General features: G+C 40.6%; 2 protein-coding genes and 1 non-coding gene across 4 annotated transcripts; 1 reads left to right on the top strand and 2 right to left on the bottom strand.

Moving 5' to 3' along the window:
- The first annotated feature begins 264 nt into the window (after nucleotides 1–264).
- LOC118522832 (U1 spliceosomal RNA) lies at nucleotides 265–429 on the top strand. Its single transcript, XR_004910806.2, has one exon. It is a non-coding gene; the product is annotated as a U1 spliceosomal RNA (small nuclear RNA).
- Nucleotides 430–3142: 2713 nt separating this feature from the next.
- AK6 (adenylate kinase 6) lies at nucleotides 3143–18762 on the bottom strand. Of its 2 annotated transcripts, XM_036072130.2 has the most exons (5): nucleotides 18670–18757; nucleotides 17443–17535; nucleotides 7174–7232; nucleotides 6701–6846; nucleotides 3143–3679 (listed from the first exon to the last, which is right to left on the bottom strand). In XM_036072130.2, exons 1-5 carry the CDS (start codon nucleotides 18695–18697, stop codon nucleotides 3487–3489), a joined length of 519 nt encoding a protein of 172 aa, XP_035928023.2. In that variant the 5' UTR covers nucleotides 18698–18757; the 3' UTR covers nucleotides 3143–3486. The 2 variants fall into 2 exon arrangements, with proteins under 2 accessions (XP_035928023.2, XP_077923357.1); XM_078067231.1 differs by lacking the exon at nucleotides 17443–17535 and having other exon boundaries at nucleotides 18670–18762.
- Nucleotides 15731–18717, bottom strand: TAF9 (TATA-box binding protein associated factor 9). The gene is made up of 3 exons (XM_036072121.2): nucleotides 18670–18717; nucleotides 17443–17535; nucleotides 15731–16689 (listed from the first exon to the last, which is right to left on the bottom strand). The coding sequence occupies exon 3, from the start codon at nucleotides 16670–16672 to the stop codon at nucleotides 15875–15877; it is 798 nt and encodes a 265-aa protein (XP_035928014.1). The 5' UTR covers nucleotides 16673–16689; nucleotides 17443–17535; nucleotides 18670–18717; the 3' UTR covers nucleotides 15731–15874.
- Nucleotides 18763–19020: the final 258 nt, after the last annotated feature.

Genomic DNA, 19020 nt, shown 5'->3' with positions numbered 1-19020 from the left:
TCATTTACAGGGGCGCCTGGGTGGCTCAGTTGGTTAAGCAACTGCCTTCGGCTCAGGTCATGATTCTGGAGTCCCGGGATCGAGTCCCACATCGGGCTCCCTGCTCAGCAGGGAGTCTGCTTCTCCCTCTGCCCCTCCCCCTCTCATGCTCTCTGTCTCCCATTCTCTCTCTCAGATAAATAAATAAAAAAAAAATTAAAAAAAAAAAAAAAAAGAAGTCTCATTTACAGAAATAGAAAATGATTAAAAATTTGATACACTTTTATACTAAACCTGGCAGGGGAGATACCATGATCACGAAGGTGGTTTTCCCAGGGCAAGGCTTGTCCATTGCACTCCAGATGTGCTGACCCCTGCGATTTCCCCAAATGTGGCAAACTCAACTGCATAATTTGTGGTAGTGGGGGACTGCGTTCGTGCTCTCCCCTATTAAAAAACAGAAAGAAAAGAAAAAAGGAAAAAAATTAAAATTTGGTACACTTTTTATCTTTTTTTTTTAAGATTTTATTTATCTGAGAGAGATTGAGGGTGCACAAGTGGAAGGGAGGGGCAGAGGGAGAGGGAAAAGGAGAAGCAGACTCCCCACTGAGCAGGGAGCCCGATGTGGGGTTCCATCACAGGACCCTGAGATCATGACCTGAGCTGAAGGCAGACACTTAAGTGACTGAGCCACCCAGGTGCCCCTCTCCTTAAGTTTGTTTTAAATTAGTCTATTTAATAAAAAAGTTAACAAGTAGGTTTGACTAAAACCAAACAGTAAATGGGGCTATTTCTAAGACCTTATTAATTTTTTTTAAGGATTTTATTTATTTATTTATTTGAGAGAAAGAGGAGAGAGAGCACAAGCAGGGGGAGGGCTAGAGGCAGAGGGAGAAGCAGGCTCCCGGCTAAGCAAGGAGCCTGATGCAAGACTCGATCCCAGGATCCTGGGATCATGACCCGAGCTAAGGCAGAGGCTTAACTGACTGAGCCACCCAGGCGTCCCTAAGACCTTCTTCTTCAAATAACTGTAAGATGTTAAAGAATTGTTACTAGTTTCACATGAAAACATAGGACTGAAATTAGTAAGTATATTTCCAAAATTCCCAAAAGGTGTATAGCTCCATATTAAACTCCCTAATAGATCATAATCTCCCTTCTGTTGAAGGAAAACCTTTATGATGAATCAATTTTAGTGTTAAGATAATTAGCAATCATTTGATAATTTAGTGAATCCCAGTAATGAAAAGAATACTGTCTTTTCAAAACAGCCATTAGTATTACTAAAAATAGTAATCTCAGACTCTTAATCTACACTGGGTATAGAGATTACTTAAATAAAACAAACAAAAAAAAGATTAGGGATCCAAAGAAGATGTAGGAATGATACTCTTTTTTTTTTTTTAAGATTTTATTTATTTATTTTGACAGACAGCGAGAGAGGGAACACAAGCGGGGGGAGTGGGAGAGGGAGAAGCAGGCTTCCCGCCGAGCAGGGAGCCCGATGCGGGGCTCAATCCCAGGACCCTGGGATCGTAACCTGAGCCGAAGGCAGATGCTTAACGACTGAGCCACCCAGGCGCCCCATAGGAATCATATTCTAATAGGCATATGAAAAACAGCCCAGGGTGCATGGGTGGTGGTTCAGTCAGTTAAGCCTCTGACTCCTGATTTTGCCTCAGGTCATGATCTCAGGGTTGTGAGATCCAGCTTAGCATCCGGCTCTGCTGGGCGTGGAGCCTGCTTGAGATTCTGTCTCCTGCTGCCCCTCCATCCCCCCACCCACCCCAAAATGAACCAAAATGAAGACCACTGAAGACCAGAACGAAATACGACAATTTCATCCACAGGATGACTATTAGATAAACAGTAGCAAGTGTTGGCAAGGATGTGGAGAAATTAGATCCCTATTACATAGATGGTGGGAATGTAAAGTAATGCAACCACTTTGCAAAAACAGTTTGGTATTTCCTCAAAAAGTTAAACTCAGTTGCAGTATGACCCAGCAATTTCCCTGTATACCCAAGAGAATTGAAAACCTACATCCACAAAAAAACATGTACACATATGTTCAGAGCATAATTCATAATACCCAGAATGGATACAAGCCAATCATGTAACTGATGGAATGCATCAACAAAAGGTGATACATACAGTGGAATATTATTTGATTATAAAAATGAGGTGCTGGTACAGGCTACAACATGGATGACTCTTAAAATATTGTGCTAAGTCAGAGAAGCCAGGCACAAAAGACCACATATTGTATGATTCCATTTATATGAAATGCCCAGAATATGCAAATTCCATATAGACAAATCAGTGATTCCAAGGGGCTGAGAGAAGGGAAAAATGGGAAGTGACTGCTAATAGTACGGGACTTCTTTTGGGTGGGGTGATAAAAATGTTATATATGGAATTAGATAGTAACAGTTAATGTGTGATGGCTGCACATTCTTGTGAGTATAATAAAAGCCAGTCAATTGTGCACTTTTAAATGGTGAATTTTACCTTAATTTAAAAGAATAGGGGGGCGCCTGGGTGGCTCAGTCGTTAAGCGTCTGCCTTCGGCTCAGGTCATGATCCCAGGGTCCTGGGATCGAGCCCCGCATCGGGCTCCCTGCTCAGCGGGAGGCCTGCTTCTCTCTCTCCCTCTCCCATTCCCCCCGCTTGTGTTCCCTCTCTCGCTGTGTCTCTCTCTGTCAAAAAAATAAATAAAATCTTTAAAAAAATAAATAAATAAAAATAAAAAATAAATTAAAAAAGAAAAATGAAGGACTAAAATATTTTAAAAAAATAAATAAAAGAATAGGGAGGTCTGTATGTTCTGAGATGATATACTCTCCATAACATATTAAATGAAAAAAAAAACCAAAACAGAACAGCATACACAGCATGCTTCCACATGCTTAAAGAAACTACCATACACACACACTTCCCAGGCATAAAATCTCTTGAAAAGAGACACCAGAAACCAGCAACATTACTTCCTAATGGGAGGGGGCGGGGGGTGTCTGGGTGGCTGAAGAATAGGGACGGCCTGGAAGGGAAATCTACCTTTCCAGGATACTCTTTTGTACCTTTTGGTTTTTATACAGAGTATAAGCATTACCACTTAATCATGTGTTTGTTTTTTTAAGAAATAAAAATGAAAACTCTGATGTTTTATCCTTAGTCTTAAGTTTTATTTTAAGGGCTCATCTTCATTTTCTTTTGTAACCAGCTTAGAAGATAGCCACCCATTTGGTCAGATTTATTTATTCTTCAGCAGTTGAAGCATTTAAGATGACAGTTTTTACTTTAAATCCTTAATGATATTATATATACTATACTTGAGAATGTTTTGCTTTCTCGTGGAGAAAAAAAGCCCAAACATAAACCTTTAGATTATCCATCTACTAGTCCTGCAGCACAATCTTAATAAGAAAGTTTTACTGATAACTGGACAATTTATTCATTATGGCAGGGATATAACAAGAGTGGTTGTAAAGTGGCCAGTCTTATAAGTCAGGAGCTATGATCCTTGATCCACTGCTCAATCCACTTCAATATCTGATTGATATTATCCTCTAGATCTTCCGGTTTATTGCTGGGCAGTTGATGTACTATTTCTTCCTTGTAGGATGCTAATGCTTCTTCATAAAGAACTTGAAAAATTTCACACTGAATATTTTCTTTTAGTTTCTTTTCATTATAACCCCTGGAAGGCAATGAGGAGAAAACAAAAAGCAAACTGAATGACATTAACTGGAAGTTTAGAAACATACTAGAAACTGGACACTTTTAAATACATGAAAAATCATGCAAAAATACTTCTTGTAGTCTATTTACCTTGAGAAAATAAGACTGGCACCTGTAAATATGAGAGACTTTTTTGACAAGAGGGTTAAACTAAGGTCCAGTGTTTAGGTTTATCTTAATTTTCTCCCCACAATTCGTCATCCACTCAATTAGCAAACATATCTACGTACCACAGATATTGAGCTATGAAATAAGTCTATAGCTGTGGTCCTAGATTTCAAAAGCATTAGAGGAGCTAAGATATAGACAGATAAAATAACTAGATGGCATATAAAAATGAAATACTCATGGGGGTGCGCCTGGCTGGCTCAGTCAGTGGAGCATGTGACTCTTGATCTCGGGGTTATAAGCCCCACATTGGATGCAGAGATTACTTAAAAGTAAAATCTATTTAAAAAATGGAATACTTACGATGGGAATCCTATATATACTATATATATAATTGGGTACTTGATCATACAGATAGATCTATTTATGCTTTCCCAATTCCAAAGACATTTAAAGAAATTAACTTACATAATCTTTAGGCAGATATGTAAATTAGCCAACTAATCAGCTAATGAAAAAGATAAAGAAAATATTCAAATTCAAATTAGTTCAACCTTGTAACAAGATTCAATTGAACTACTTAAAAGGTGATTAGCTTTATGAAAATACAACAGAATGGGAGGAAATTTTTGCACATCAAGTATCTGATAAGAGATTTGCATCTAAAATACACAACTCTTATAACTTAATTAAAAAGAAAGAATAACCCAATAAAAAATTGGGCAAAGAATCTGAAGAGCTCTTTCTCCCAAGAAGATATACAGTAAGCAAATGGACAGTAAGCAAATGAAAAAATGTTCAAAATCATAGTGATCAAGGAAATGCAAATCAAAACCACAATGAGATACTACTTTATATCCACTGGGAAGGCTACAATCAAAAAGACAGATAACCAGTGTTCTCAAGGATGTGGAAATACTAGAGGCTTCATACATTGCTCTTGGGAAGGTAAATTGGTGCAGCCACTCTGGAAAATAGTCTAACAGTTCCTCAAAAGGCTAAACATGTGTTACCATATCACCCAGCAGTCCCATTCTTAAATTCCATATCCAAGATAAATGAACACATAATGTCCACACAAAACCACAGGCACGGATATTCATAGCAGTATTATTTATAATAGCCAAAAATGGAAACAACCCAAACATCTATAATCTGATCAATGGATAAATAAGATATGGTATATCCATACGATGGAATAGTATTTGATAAAAAAAAGAAATGAAGTACTGATACATGCTGCAACACAGATGAACCCTGAAACATTATGCTAAATAAAAGCCACAAAAGACCACATACTGATTTCATTTATATAAAATGTCCAGAATAGGCAGATCCAGAGATAGAAGGTAAATTACCAGTTGCCTAGGACTGGGGGACTGGGGATATATGGAGAGTGACGGCTAATGGGTACAGGTTTTTTGGGAGGAGGGGGACAATGAGCATTTTCTAAAATTGGTTGTAGTAATGGATGCATAATTCTGTGAACATACTAAAAACCACTGAATTGTATACTTCAAATGGGTACATTTTATGTATGTGAACTTAGTAAAGCTGTTTTTTTAAAGATGATTACTTTGTAACTTTTTCAGTGGCTAAAAACAGAAGAAGACTAGCTCTCATAGCTTTTTCAGACCTTGTCAGTCTGGCTATTTACATAAAACAGTGATTTTTTTTTTTTTAAGATTTTATTTTTAAGTAATCTCTACACCCAACCTGGGCTCTAACTTACAACCCCAAGATCAAGAGTCACATGCTGTGGGGCGCCTGGGTGGCTCAGTCGGGTAAGCGGCTGCCTTCAGCTCAGGTCATGATCCCAGGGTCCTGCAATCGAGCCCCGCATTGGGCTCTCTGTTCAGCGGGGAGCCTGCTTCTCCCTCTCCCTATGCCCCTGCTTGTGTTCCTGCTCTCGCTGTCTCTCTCTCTCTCGAATAAATAAATAAAATATTAAAAAAAAGTCACATGCTGTACTGAGCCAGCCAGGTGTCCCAAAACAGTAATTTTTAATAAAAATTTTAAATTGGCTTGTTTGAGAAAACGATGTGTACCATTATGGTCTCTCTTCCCATTTAAAATACTTTTAATGGCTTTTCACTGCCAAAAGAAAGATGATTAAAGTTTCAGGTCTAGCTCCAACTCTCCCTGTGTATTTGCTACTATATTCCTTGGTGCAAGGATTTTGCAAGTATCCCACGCAGTGATGGTTAGTGACAGCTGACTACCACCGTCAGTGAGACCTTCAAATTCTAATCCTGAACTTAGGGGCAAACTTTTGGAGCTTTCCTCCTGAGATTGTCTTGTAAATCCTTCTAGAACCTCCATCTTTCCCAGCTTGAATCAAAAGACAGTGGAAAAACGTCTCCCATAAAAATTTTCTCTTTTTTGGTTATTCTGGATTAAGTCTGATGCCCTCTTGGAGGAACCAACTCAAATATATTTTAAAGGTGGTGAAATGTTGATTTATCATGTCCGTTTTTCATAAACTCTCCCATTCATGTTGAGGGGATAATGTGAGAGGGTAATGTTCAATCAGTAGTCAAGAGTATGTTCTTGGCTTGGCTGTTTTCCCAGTAAGGTTTTACATTAAGGAAAGAGCATGACTAAATAGGGTTGCTGTATAGTATATTTTACTGAATCAAACTGTCAATTGCAGTATTCATTTACTCAGTTATAAACTACTGCCTGTGTTTTACACATGAATCTTTTTCTTTTGGATTCAGAACATTGGTACCATATAGACATGGTTTATAATGAGAGACCAAAAATCACATTTTCAAATAGAATCCTTTATCATGGTAATACTGGCCAATTTCAGGAATCCGAATAAAGGTTTATATCATACTTTAAGAATTCAACGTTTTTCCTTTCTTACCTTGTTTCAAGTCTTTTGTACAATACACTGTTATCTGCTTGCAGCACAAAAACTATATGAAACCAGCGTTCAGGAAAGAAATCACAACCATGGTAATCAACAATAACTCCACCTTCGCTCATTTGGTTTTCTAATTCATCAACTACCTGTGAGAAAGGGAAAAAAAGAATGCTCCTTAAAAAAAAAATGAGGTCAACTTTCCTATTAAATTTTAAGAAGTATACTTTATAGGGGCACCTGGGTGGCTCAGTTGGTTATTGTCCAATTTTTTATTTTGGCTCAGGTCGTGATCTCAGCATTGTGAGATCAAGCCCCGTGTCAGGCTCCGTGCTGGACATGGAGCCTGCTTAAGATTCTCTCTCCCTCTCCCTCTGCTCCTGCCCCTCCCCTTGTGTTCTCTCTCTCTCTCTCTCTCTTTAAAAACAAACAAACAAAAAAAGAAGTATACTTTATTAAAAAAAAATTGTACTTACTCTGTCTTCATCTAAAATGGGGCATTCATACTCTTCATCATAGCCATCATACAACTGCCCTAAAAGAGATTTACATTGGCATATTAAAGTAAAGTAGTATTTTCTAAGTAACTCAGTAGTCTTCAATTAATTTTAGACACTAGGAGAGGAAATGTATCATCAATTACTCTTTTAGAGACTGAAGAGGGCACTAACACAGTAGATGTCACATGGACACCAAATGCAAAGAGCAATACTGATAAATTAGAATTTTATCTAAAAGGAAACTTGGATAGCAATCTATCTGATACCAATTTTAGTTACCAAAATTAAAACCAACTAAAAAACAATTTCAGAATTTGTGGGGCTGTTAGAAGAGGATTGTATTTTATTTTTGTTGAGCTACTGTTTGGTGGGAAGAGGGGACACATGAATACAAACACACACATTAACAGCAGATTAAGTATCACATTTATAAGGCTAAGGAGATGGAATTTAGTAAAAGCAACGACAGATTCTCGTTTCTAAGAATGAGCCCTCTGTCACAGAGGTGACATCTTCGTGGGGACTGGGGAAGAAGAGTCAGAACCCAAGTGCTCCTGAACAGTGTTGTTACTTCTAGATTTCCAGTATCCCCAAAACCCACAGGTTAAATAAACATCTTACTTCAGGAAGCAAAACATGAATGATGGGCAGTTATAAAGAAGGCAGATTTAAATCTCACATTAGAATTTTCCAACAAATCAAAACTGGCTTTCAAAGATGTCTTGCTTTAGAAGGTGATACATAGGAGCACCTGGGTGGCTCAGTCGGTTAAGCGTCTGCCTTCAGCTCAGGTCACGATCCCAGAGTCCTGGGATCCAGTCCTGCTTTGAGTTCCCCAAGCTCCCCAGGCTCCCTGCTCAGCAGGGAGTCTGCTTGTTCCTCTCCCTCTGCCCCTCCTCTCCACCCCTACTTGTGCTCCTGCTCTCTCCCACATAAATAAACATAATCCCACCCTCACCTGAATCTCTAAGAGACCGGTAAGAAGGCAGGCTTAGACCATCCTTTTAGCCATCTCTAAGAGCATGCTATAGTCTTCCCACATCTTTCCTTTGGGTATTTTTTTTTTAAGATTTTATTTATTTCACAGAGAGAGACACAGTGAGAGAGGGAACACAAGCAGGGGGAGTGGGAGAGGGAGGAGCAGGCTTCCCCCTGAGCAGGGAGCCCGATGCGGGGCTCGATCCCAGGACTCTGGGATCATGACCTGAGCCGAAGGCAGACGCTTAACGACTGAGCCACCCAGGCGCCCCTCCTTTGGGTATTTTGGCAAAGGTAGGGACACCTGGGTGGCTCAGTCGGTCAAGCATCCGACTTTTGATTTTGGTTCAGGTCATGATCTCAGGGTTGTGAGATTGAGCGCCTCAACAACGGGCTCCCTGCTCAGCGGGAAGCCTGCTTCTCCCTCTCCCACTCCCCCTGCTTATGTTCTTGCTCTCACTATCTCTCTTCTCTGTCAAATAAATAAATAAAATCTTTAAAAAAAAAAAAAAAGAAAAATGTGCCATTCACAGATTTCCTCTACCATTTACTTCTAACCTGAAAAAATTTTAAGTGATAAAATGATAAAAAACATTCAACAATAAGGAAATACTTAAATCTCGGTTTTCTAATTTGATGAAATATAATTAAAGTAAATATTAAGGTAGTTTTATGTAGTATAGACTAGGTTGCACATGATAAATACTTACAACACAAAGGATAAAACAAAAAGCAGAATTCAAAGTTGTCTGCAACAGGGCCAAAGATTAGAAGAAAAACAAAAGATGGAAATAAATTAGGATTTGGAGTACTTTTTCTGTGTATTATTATTTTTTAAAGATTTTATTTATTTGAGAGAGAGAGACACACAGCTAGAGAGGGAACACAAGCAGGGGGAGTGGGAGAGGGAGAAGCAGGCTTCCCGCGGAGCAGGGAGCCCGATGTGGTGCTCGATCGCAGGACTCTGGGATCACGACCTGAGCCGAAGGTAGACGCCTAACGACTGAGCCACCCAGACGCCCCTTCTGTGTGTTATTTTTACAATGCAACAAAATCTAATACCTACTGCTGATTTTGTACGAGGTTGGAATCTGAAGTAGATAAATACTGATGTTCCTTCACATTTATTTTTTTATAGAAGATTTTATTTATTCATTTATTTGAGAGAGAGAGAGCACATGAGAAGGGGGAGGGTCAGAGGGAGAAGCAGACTCCCCGCTAACCAGGGAGCCCGATGCGGGACTCGATCCCAGGACTCCAGGATCATGACCTGAGCCGAAGGCAGTCGCTTAACCAACTGAGCCACCCAGGCGCCCTGTTCCTTCACATTTTAAACCCTTGACTTTTAAGACTAGTGAAATCATTAAAAATATATGCTGTCAGCAATGTCCACAACAGCCAAACTATGGAAAGAGCCAAGATGTCTCTCGACAGAGGAATGGATAAAGAAGATGTGGTGTATATATATACAATGGAATATTATGCAGCCATCAAAAGGAATGAAATCTTGCCATTTGCAATGACGTGGATGAAACTGGAGGGTATTATGCTGAGCAAAATAAGTCAATCAGAGAAAGACATGTATCATATGACCTCACTGATATGAGGAGGTCTTAATCTCAGGAAACAAACACGGTTCCTGGCGTGGTGGGGGGTGGGAGGATGGGCTGGCTGGGTGATAGACATTGGGGAGGGTATGTGCTATGGTGAGCGCTGTGAATTGTGTAAGACTGTTGAATCACAGACCTGTACCTCTGAAACAAATAATATATTATATGTTAATAAAAAAAAGAAGTAGAAGGAAGGGAAAATGAAGGGGGGGAAATCGGAGGGGAAAACGAACCATGAGAGACTATGGACTCCGAGGAACAAACTGAGGGTTCTAAAGGGGAGGCGGGTGGGGGAATGGGTTAGCCTGGTGATGGGTATTAAAGAGGGCACGTACTGCATGGAGCACTGGGTGTTATACGCAAACAATGAATCATGGAACACTGTATCAAAAACTAATGATGTAATGTATGGTGATTAACATAACAGTAAAAAAAAATATATGCTGTCAAAAATAAAGACAACTACTGCAATATTAACTTAGAATTAAAGTCTTTATACTGCAATGCTGAAATGCAGGATTTCTTAAATCATGTTAATGTAGTTTAGTAGTGTAATCCAAGCTTTCAAATATTCACTTAAAAAAAAAAAACATTTATCAAATACCATGTATAAGTATCTGTAGGGTTAATAAGGATTTAATAGTTAGCAAAATGACCAGGAAGGCAAACATTGTCTTTCCCTCAAAGAGTTTACAATAAAATGAGAGAGGACAGACAAGTAACCTAGAAATTATACTAGGATAATACTTTAATGTTTATGATTCCTGGTGTTATAAGAGCAGAAGTATGGACACCTATTATGTTAGGAACATAAACATGGGATATCAGGGGAGGCTTCCTGGAGCAAGTGACTTAAGGGGAGACTTGAAGCAGTAACCGGAGGGAAAAAGTAGGGAGGACTATTTTCAACACAGAAAAAAGATATTCAAAGCCAGAGAGAATTAGGAGGGGAGGACTCAAGGGAGGGAAAGTCTCTTAGACTAGTTGGAAAATAGATGATAAAGGGTCAGGTAAATTGAGGCCAGATCAAAAAGGGCCTTAAAGGTTGCAGAGTTAGACTTTATCCCAAGGCAAAGTAAAATCATTAAAGCATTTTAATCATGAAATGACCTGATCAATTACAAATATTTAAAAATAATTTTGATTTCTGTGTAGAGAATGAATTGAAAAGAAGCAAATCCAGAAGCAGGGACACCAGATCAAGGCTACTGCAGAATATTAGATGACTGATTATTATAACCTGTACCACAGGGAATGGAGAAATGGATTCTAAACTTCATTTCAAATTTCCCCAAAAAAGGGAAAAATGTATGCTTTTAATTTTTTTTTTTTTAAAGATTTTATTTATTTATTTGACAGAGAGAGACACAGCGAGAGAGGGAACACAAGCAGGGGGAGTGGGAGAGGGAGAAGCAGGCTTCCCACCGAGCAGGGAGCCCGATGCGGGGCTCGATCTCAGGACCCTGGGATCATGACCTGAGCCGAAGGCAGACGCTTAACGTCTGAGCCACCCAGGCGCCCTGCTTTTAATTTTTTTTAACATATGCTACTTCAGAAAGTTTCAGTTGGAAGTCAAATTTAGAGTTGTAAATGTATAGGGTCCTAATCTAGAAGAGATGAAAAGGCTTGAATTGATTAAAGTACCAAAAGCTTAGAAAATTAATTTTCTCAACAAATTTTTATGATTTATTTAAAGTTAGGTTAGTTGCAGAAGAAAAATGATTGTGGGGCCAGTTAAATGGTAAGTTCTTACTTCAAAAGATCTTCCCAGCTGTTGTTAAACTATAAAATTACATTTTCTTTAACTGCCATCCTAGAATTTATACACTCACATGAAAGCTGTTATTTAATGATACTGGGATGCTAGCTATCTATTTTGGTGCTGTTGCCAATACTAAAACATTTTCAGATTTCTTACTTTATACAATTTTTTAAAAAGATTTTATTTATTTATTTGAGAGAGACAGAGGCCACGAGCAGTGAGGGGGGAGGAGCAGGAGGAGGAGAAGCAGACTCCCTGTTAAGCAGGGAGCTCACTGTGGGGGCTCAATCCCAGGACCCTGGAATCATGACCCAAACCGAAGGCAGACGCTTAACTGACTGAGCCACCCAGGTACCCCTAATTTTTTTTTAAGTAGGCTCCATGCCCAACATGGGGCCTGAACTCAACCCTGAGATCAAGAGTTGCATGCTCTATCCACAGAGCCAGCCAGGTGACCTTCAGATTTCTTACTTTGGAAACATTTATTTACTTCAATCCAACAAGAAGCTTATGTCTGTGACGCAACTAGTACAAGAAGTTAATTGGCTTGGAAGGATTGAGTACTTTAATACCTGACCTTTTATGTAGATAAAGCACAATGAAATCTACTTAGAAAAGTTGGCAACAAAATGTGACATTTGAGTGGGCCTTTTAAGGAAGAGCAGGGCGCCTGGGTGGCTCAGTTGGTTAAGTGACTGCCTTTGGCTCAGGTCATGATCCTGGAGTCCTGGGATCAAGTCTGCTTCTCCCTCTGACCCTCCCTCCCCCCTCTCATGTGCGTGCTCTCTCTCTCATTCTCGCTCTCTCAAATGAATAAATAAATAAAACTCTTAAAATAGAATAGCACATATAAAGACATGGAGGTCAATTCCCAGTGTCTGAGGAACAGTAAGTGCGCTGTGCATAGACTGAAGGGGACTCAGGAGAGTGGCTGCAGGGAAGGCTGAAGGCAAAGTATGACCGTTCATCATCTATATATTATGGAAGATGGACTTTATCAGAAAAAATTCAAGTCTTATTTATTCTTTTTCCCTCTTTTTTTTTTTAAAGGACAATAATAAAGAGGGAAGGAAAAGATACTAAAGAGTAGGAGATTCAGCAGAAATGGGCTTTAAAATGGGATGGGGATCATATTTAGGCAAACCATCAAGATTTACAGGGCAAATGCATCTGTGTAATGTTTGAATGTGTCTCTATGCGTGGGGAACAGGAATCACGAGTGGGCAAGTTCAGGTAGGACTTCAGAGCATGTGCTTTTTTTTTTTTTTAAGATTTTTAAAATTTATTTGAGAGAATGAGAGAGAGAGAGCACATGAGATGGGGGAGGGTCAGAGGGAGAAGCAGACTCCCTGCCGAGCAGGGAGCCCAATGCGGGACTCAATCCAGGGACTCCAGGATCATGACCTGAGCCGAAGGCAGTCACCTAACCAACTGAGCCACACAGGCGCCCTCAGAGCATGTGCTTTTTAAGTCTATTAGTTTGGAGAGGTCTGGGAACTACCAAGGTGGCTACCTTTCGTAGGTGTCTTGGAGTTAGGCTCTTTTAAAAGGGAGTGACTGGTCCAGAGTGGATGAGATTACTAAAGGGAGGGGCAAAATTACAATATAGCTGCATTGAAATCGTGGGGAAAGAAGTATATGGGGGGGGGGGCCCTGGGTGGCTCAGTCAGTTAAGCACCTGTCCAGCTGTGACCCCAGGATTAAGCCCCGCATAGGGTTCCCTGCTCAGCAGGGAGTCTGCTTCTCCCTCTGCCCCTCTCCTCCCCATGCTCTCTCTCTCTCTCTCAAATAAATAAAATCTTTTAAAAAAAAGAAGTATATGGTGCGAGAGAGAGGATCACATGCAGACTGGGAGACAGCAGTGCTGGAGGGGCCCATAGAGGTTCGTTTCAAAGCCTTCCAGTGGAGGGAAAAAACGGGATAAAGAGGTTAGGACCAGGATGGCAAACTTTTTCTGTAAAAGACCAGACAGTAAATACTTCAGGCTTTGTGGGCTAGTCTTCAGCTAGTGTGGTTCCTATAAAAAACAGCAGCAGCCTGCCAACTCCTGGGTTAGAAAAAGATCAAGATTTTAAGTGTTGAGGGCTCAGCTGTGCTTCACAACCAGTTTCCAATGGATCCAATGTTAATATAATACTTTGTCTAGACCTATGGGAATCCTGGGGTTTACGAACAGAGGCTGAAGACTGATAATCTTGTGGCAGGAAAATTAGGGGTGCTGCTAAGTGTAACTAAGTGATTGCATATGGGAAAGGATATCAAGTGAGGAAGAATCTGAGACTGGGAATAACAAGGGTAAGAAAAGCATCCTTAGCCACACCATATTTACGATTCCCAATAATTTTATTAAACTTAATTCCCCACCTAATTTTTCCTGCCTTGGTTCCAAATGGCCTACGAATGATCTCTTACATTCAACAGGAATACTAGAATGGCAATAAACTCCATTTAGACACATTTATTTAAAACCAGGGTGGCTTTTTGTCTTCTTTATACCACGGTTTCATAATCTCAAATACTACTGACATTTTGAGCTTCATTTTATAGGAGTGGAGGGCTATTCTGTGAATTGTGGGATATTCAATAGAATCCCTGGCCTCAACCCCAGTCTTGACTATCAAATCTCCAGAAATTGCCAAATGTCCCCTGAAGGGCAAAATCACACTTATCTCAGAACCACTGCTTTATAGATGTTTACATGATTTCCCTTAAAATATATCACTATTTGAGAAAAATGAGGACAGGTGTCTCAGTATATTTTCTAGTTAAGATTTTATCTTGGCATATTTTCTAGTTAAGAATTTCAGATATTAAAAAAAAGATTTTTAGATATATTCAAATGGCATCTGGGGGAAAAAAAAAAACAATCTAGCACATTATGAACAACCTTATAAAGAACCTCATCTGGGGCACCTGAGTGGCTCAATCGGTTAAGCATCTGCCTTCAGCTCAGGTCATGAGCCCAGGGTCCTGGGATCGAGGTCTGCCCCCCAATCCAGTTCCCTGCTCAGCGGGGAGCCGGCTTCTCCCTCTCCCTCTGCCCCTCCCCCTGCTTTGTGCGTGCACACTCTCTCTCAAATGGATAAATAAAATCTTTAAAAACCACAGAGGACATTTGGGACTATACACAGTTAGGTGTACATACACTGGCTAAAAACAGTGTCGAGTACAAGTATGAAAGGAACCAAATGTCTAGTGTTACTGTTCCTCTCAGTACTATTCGTAGTAGGTTATACAGCAACTTCATAAAGTTTAAAAATGTTAAATTCAGTGGGTAAGATAAACTGGAAGACTGAAATTGACAACTATGTGACTGAAATCACTTGTCAGAGACTGTAAAGTTCAACAGGCAAAGGAAGAAAACCAGATTTTATATAGGTATAAAATGGGAGACTGACTAGCCATGTAAAACAGCAAGCAAATACCTAAGTTTTATTAACTATACTTAAATACCAGACCTGGATTAAAAATATGAGCGTGATACTGACTTATAGTACCAAAAATATGACAAAGCTAAGATGTGCAAAAGTGAGCTGCAAAAAGGGATAATGGAAAAAAATTTTTAAAGTGGGGACATTCTGGGAGACACACCAAGGGTCCTTAAATATAACTAGAGATAGAAAAACAGGACCAAGGAAGAGGCTGAGTGACTGAAGAAGAGAAATCCAAACAGATGAAGTGGACTCTCCAAAAAAGAGACATGGTTAACACTTCAGCAATCTTAGAAATGGAGCCATAAGAGTGACTTATACACCAGAGATCATACTGTGATCCAAACATCTGAAGGGGCGCCTGGGTGGCTCAGTCAGTCAAGCGTCTGACTCTTGATCTGAGCTCAGGTCATGATCTCAGGGTCATGAGATCAAGCCCCACGTCGGGCTCTGCACTCAGCATGGAGTCTGCTTCTCCCTCTTCCTCTGCTCCTCCTCACCACTCTGTCTCTGTCCTCGCTCCCTCTCAAATAAAATCTTAAAAAAAATAAACATCTGAAGACACTAGAAGTACCATTTTACTGTTTATGAACAGATCACAACTTCAAGTTTATTCCTGTTGACACGTAAGAAAACTGCTCTAAAAACATAACTGCCAAAGTACCGATGATCAAATTGATGAACATTTTTATTTTTACACTTAAAGGATGATGAATAACCATTACTAATCCTATTAAAGAAAACCCAACATCTCAAGCGGAAAGGATAACCATATTTACTCATTAAATGCCATTTAAGTTTTCTACAACACAACTTGAAAATACCCAGCATGCATGTTTAATCTCAGTACAATGGTTTCAAGACCAAGTATACATGTTACAAGCATCAAGGCTAGATTACAAATTATCATAGTCATCATCGTCATCATCATCGTCATCATCATCATCTTCTCGTTTTCTTTTCAATGCATTTGATGATTCATTGGCAGTATTTTGTGATGACACCATGTTAGTGGTAATAAGAATGTTTTTAGACCCAATTAATGATGGATTAATCAGAACATTCTGAACTGCGGATGTTGCAGGAATTGATGCTTTTACAGTTGGGGACTGTGACGTGGGCATCTGTACTGTAAACCTTTGCCCTGTGAGGGACATTGGAGTCCCTACTTTAGTTGACACAGACATGGTTTGTGGGGTTGGTGTGCCAAGCGTGGGAGTACTTGGTCTGCTAGTAACTGAACCAACACTTAACCGTGGAACTGTTATTCTTCCCGCAGAAGTAGATGCCTTTTTTTGTAAAGACTTAAGTCTATAGTTTGGAGCAGTCAGGCAGTATCTATCAGGTGGCAACCTGGGGCCTGAATATGGCTTGATTAATGGCAAAGGAGTTTGATTTCTTTGCCTTGCAATATCTAATAAAAAATCTCTTGGGGGAGGAGAGGTAAAAGACTGATCAGCACGACACTGGATGGCCAATCGCACATCATCTGCATCAACAGTGGCTTTCTTAGCATGGCTTGAATAAATTTTCGCATCATCTAGAATTGTGGTCACATATCGGAAGGCAAACTCCAACATCTGATTTATAACTCTTGGCTCATATTCTGTAATCCCCATATCCTTCAGGATTTGTGCCATCATCTGTGCATCTTTCGGCATGCTCTTGGGAGAAGCCATCTTGCCAGACTCCATGATATCCGTTGATCAGACTTTAGATCATTTGAAAAAAATATGTACATTAGATCAAATCTGAAATAGTTACTTTAATAGCAACTGTCAGGAACTGCAAAAATTTTAAATACTGTTAAGTTTTTGAAAATATATTTAAAATTGTTAAATGTTATATCTTTTTAATTTAAAGAGGAACACTTAAAAGTTCCCTTTAAATTCATTGAATTTCTATCCTGTACAAATCATTACAGAATAAAAAAATGAAGACACAAATAAGGCAGTCATAAAAGACTGGGAGAAAACAAGGTAAAATAAAAACATTTATCACTTTAGAATAATGTGCAGTTGTGTGCAGGCATGAACTATCAAACGAAGCTAAGAAGAAACCATAGAACAAGTCATGTCCTACTGACTGAGTTCAAAATAATCTGTCCTTCCAGTGAGATCTATACTCACCATCTCCACAAATATGCTTGGTACCATCCAAACCTTTATGTGTTTGCCCATCTCAAAAACATTCTCCCCAAGTCCCATCTCTTCATGGAAGCCTTCCCAATTATTACCATTCAGAAGAACTACTGGCCAACAAAGTGGGGCAGGATGGGGTAGAATGGTCAAAACCACCAAGACATCGTACTACATACATATTACGTTCTCTTTCTACCGGTTTCCAACTGAGCATAAATTCCTTAATGGCACTGTCTCTGCTTTTTGTACCCTCTCACAAGTATAGTACTAACATTCCATTACCTACTCTCTTTTTTTAAAACCAACGCCAGTGTATCCCTTACCTTCTCGAGCTAAATCACCCACATTAATGTATTTCAGTCCTGATCTCGATGCAAGTTCTTTGCCTAGCGTGGTTTTTCCAACCCCTGGTGTACCTGTAAGACAAGCCACAGATACTTGTTAGACTTTAGCCACCTATCTACCCTTTAAAGTTTTCAACAACTGAAATGAAAAATCTCCTAATTAGCAATTCTCTGTGAATATACACTATAACCTAATCAAAAACTACTCAAAGCCTGTTGCATAACAGAATCTCACCAAGTGTATTTGATCTGTCAGGAGTGGGGCTTGGGGGATTCTGATACCAATTCGCAGACTGCCTGCCACCATAACAGATACTCCCAGAGTAACACTAGCCATCTCAAATTACCATCATTTATTTGCTTTAATTTTTAAAAAGTTAAGAAATTACTGGGGCGCCTGGGTGGCTCAGTCGTTAAAAGTCTGCCTTCGGCTCAGGTCATGATCCCAGGGTCCTGGGATCGAGACCCGCATCGGGCTCCCTGCTCAGCGGGGAGCCTACTTCTCCCTCTCCCACTCCTTCTGGTTATGTTCCCTCTCTCACTGTCTCTCTCTGTCAAATAAACAGAATCTTTAAAAAAAATAAAAAAATTAAGAAATTACTTATGGAAAAAATTTAGCCAGTATGAAAGACGGCTATCTTTCACCCCGGGAATTTTACAGTAAAAAAGCTTCTGATGCTAATTCAACAAACGTACACGGCAAGTTAATTACCCTACCCTATAAATATTCGAACCCTTTTACCCAAATGTGATTGTCAGATACAAAGGAAAATGAAATACAGCCCATGAAGGCCTAAGGACAAGGCGTCCAGCATTAAATGACCTACTAAGGGTCAGATAGTAAATTACATTACCTCGCTAAAATTCTACAGACAACCCTGCTAAATAAGAAATTAACAGAATTTTACAAACAAAAACCAGATTCCGAAAGATTCGGCAGTTTGCCAGAAAGGGGACCTGAACAGGTCTCCCTCTCTGACCGAGCGGCCTCGGGCCAACAAAATCAACATTCCCCGCCCCCTACCCCGCCTCCCGCAACGGTCGGAGGAACCGGTCTCGAGGCCCCGACAACTGCCACGCCGCGCGGCCCTCCACTAGCCTCGAAACAGAACACCGAACGGCACCCCTTCAGGCGCCCGACGCCCCACGGCACTCGGCGCCCTCGGACTACCCCGCCGCCCAGCGCCTCCCCGCCGCGCGCCTGACCGGTGAGCAGGATGTTCGGAAGCAACATGGTCCTCACCGCGCTGGCTCCGGGCGTCCAGGCCCACGCGCTTTACGCACAGCAGGGAGGAGCCGGAAGCGGCGAGCTGCGGCAAGCGCCAGTGGCTCCGGGGGCTTCGAGGCCTTGTGCGGCGCTCGCGGCCCGTCTCCACCGCCTAGTCACTGAACACTGGTTACCTGGCTTTCTATAGCACGCTTGCAGCGCAAGAGTCCAAGGCAGGGGCACAGGTCGGGCCCGCGCTTCGGGTCAGGCAATGCGGTAGATGCCTAAGCCACTGGCGCCGTTGGCGGCCGCCCTTCTGCCTGTGTCGCCGAAGCGCCGACCGGCCTAGA

This window comes from Halichoerus grypus, chromosome 2 (assembly GCF_964656455.1).
Source record: "Halichoerus grypus chromosome 2, mHalGry1.hap1.1, whole genome shotgun sequence".
Lineage (NCBI taxonomy): Eukaryota > Metazoa > Chordata > Mammalia > Carnivora > Phocidae > Halichoerus > Halichoerus grypus.
This window is presented reverse-complemented; position numbering and strand designations above follow the sequence as displayed.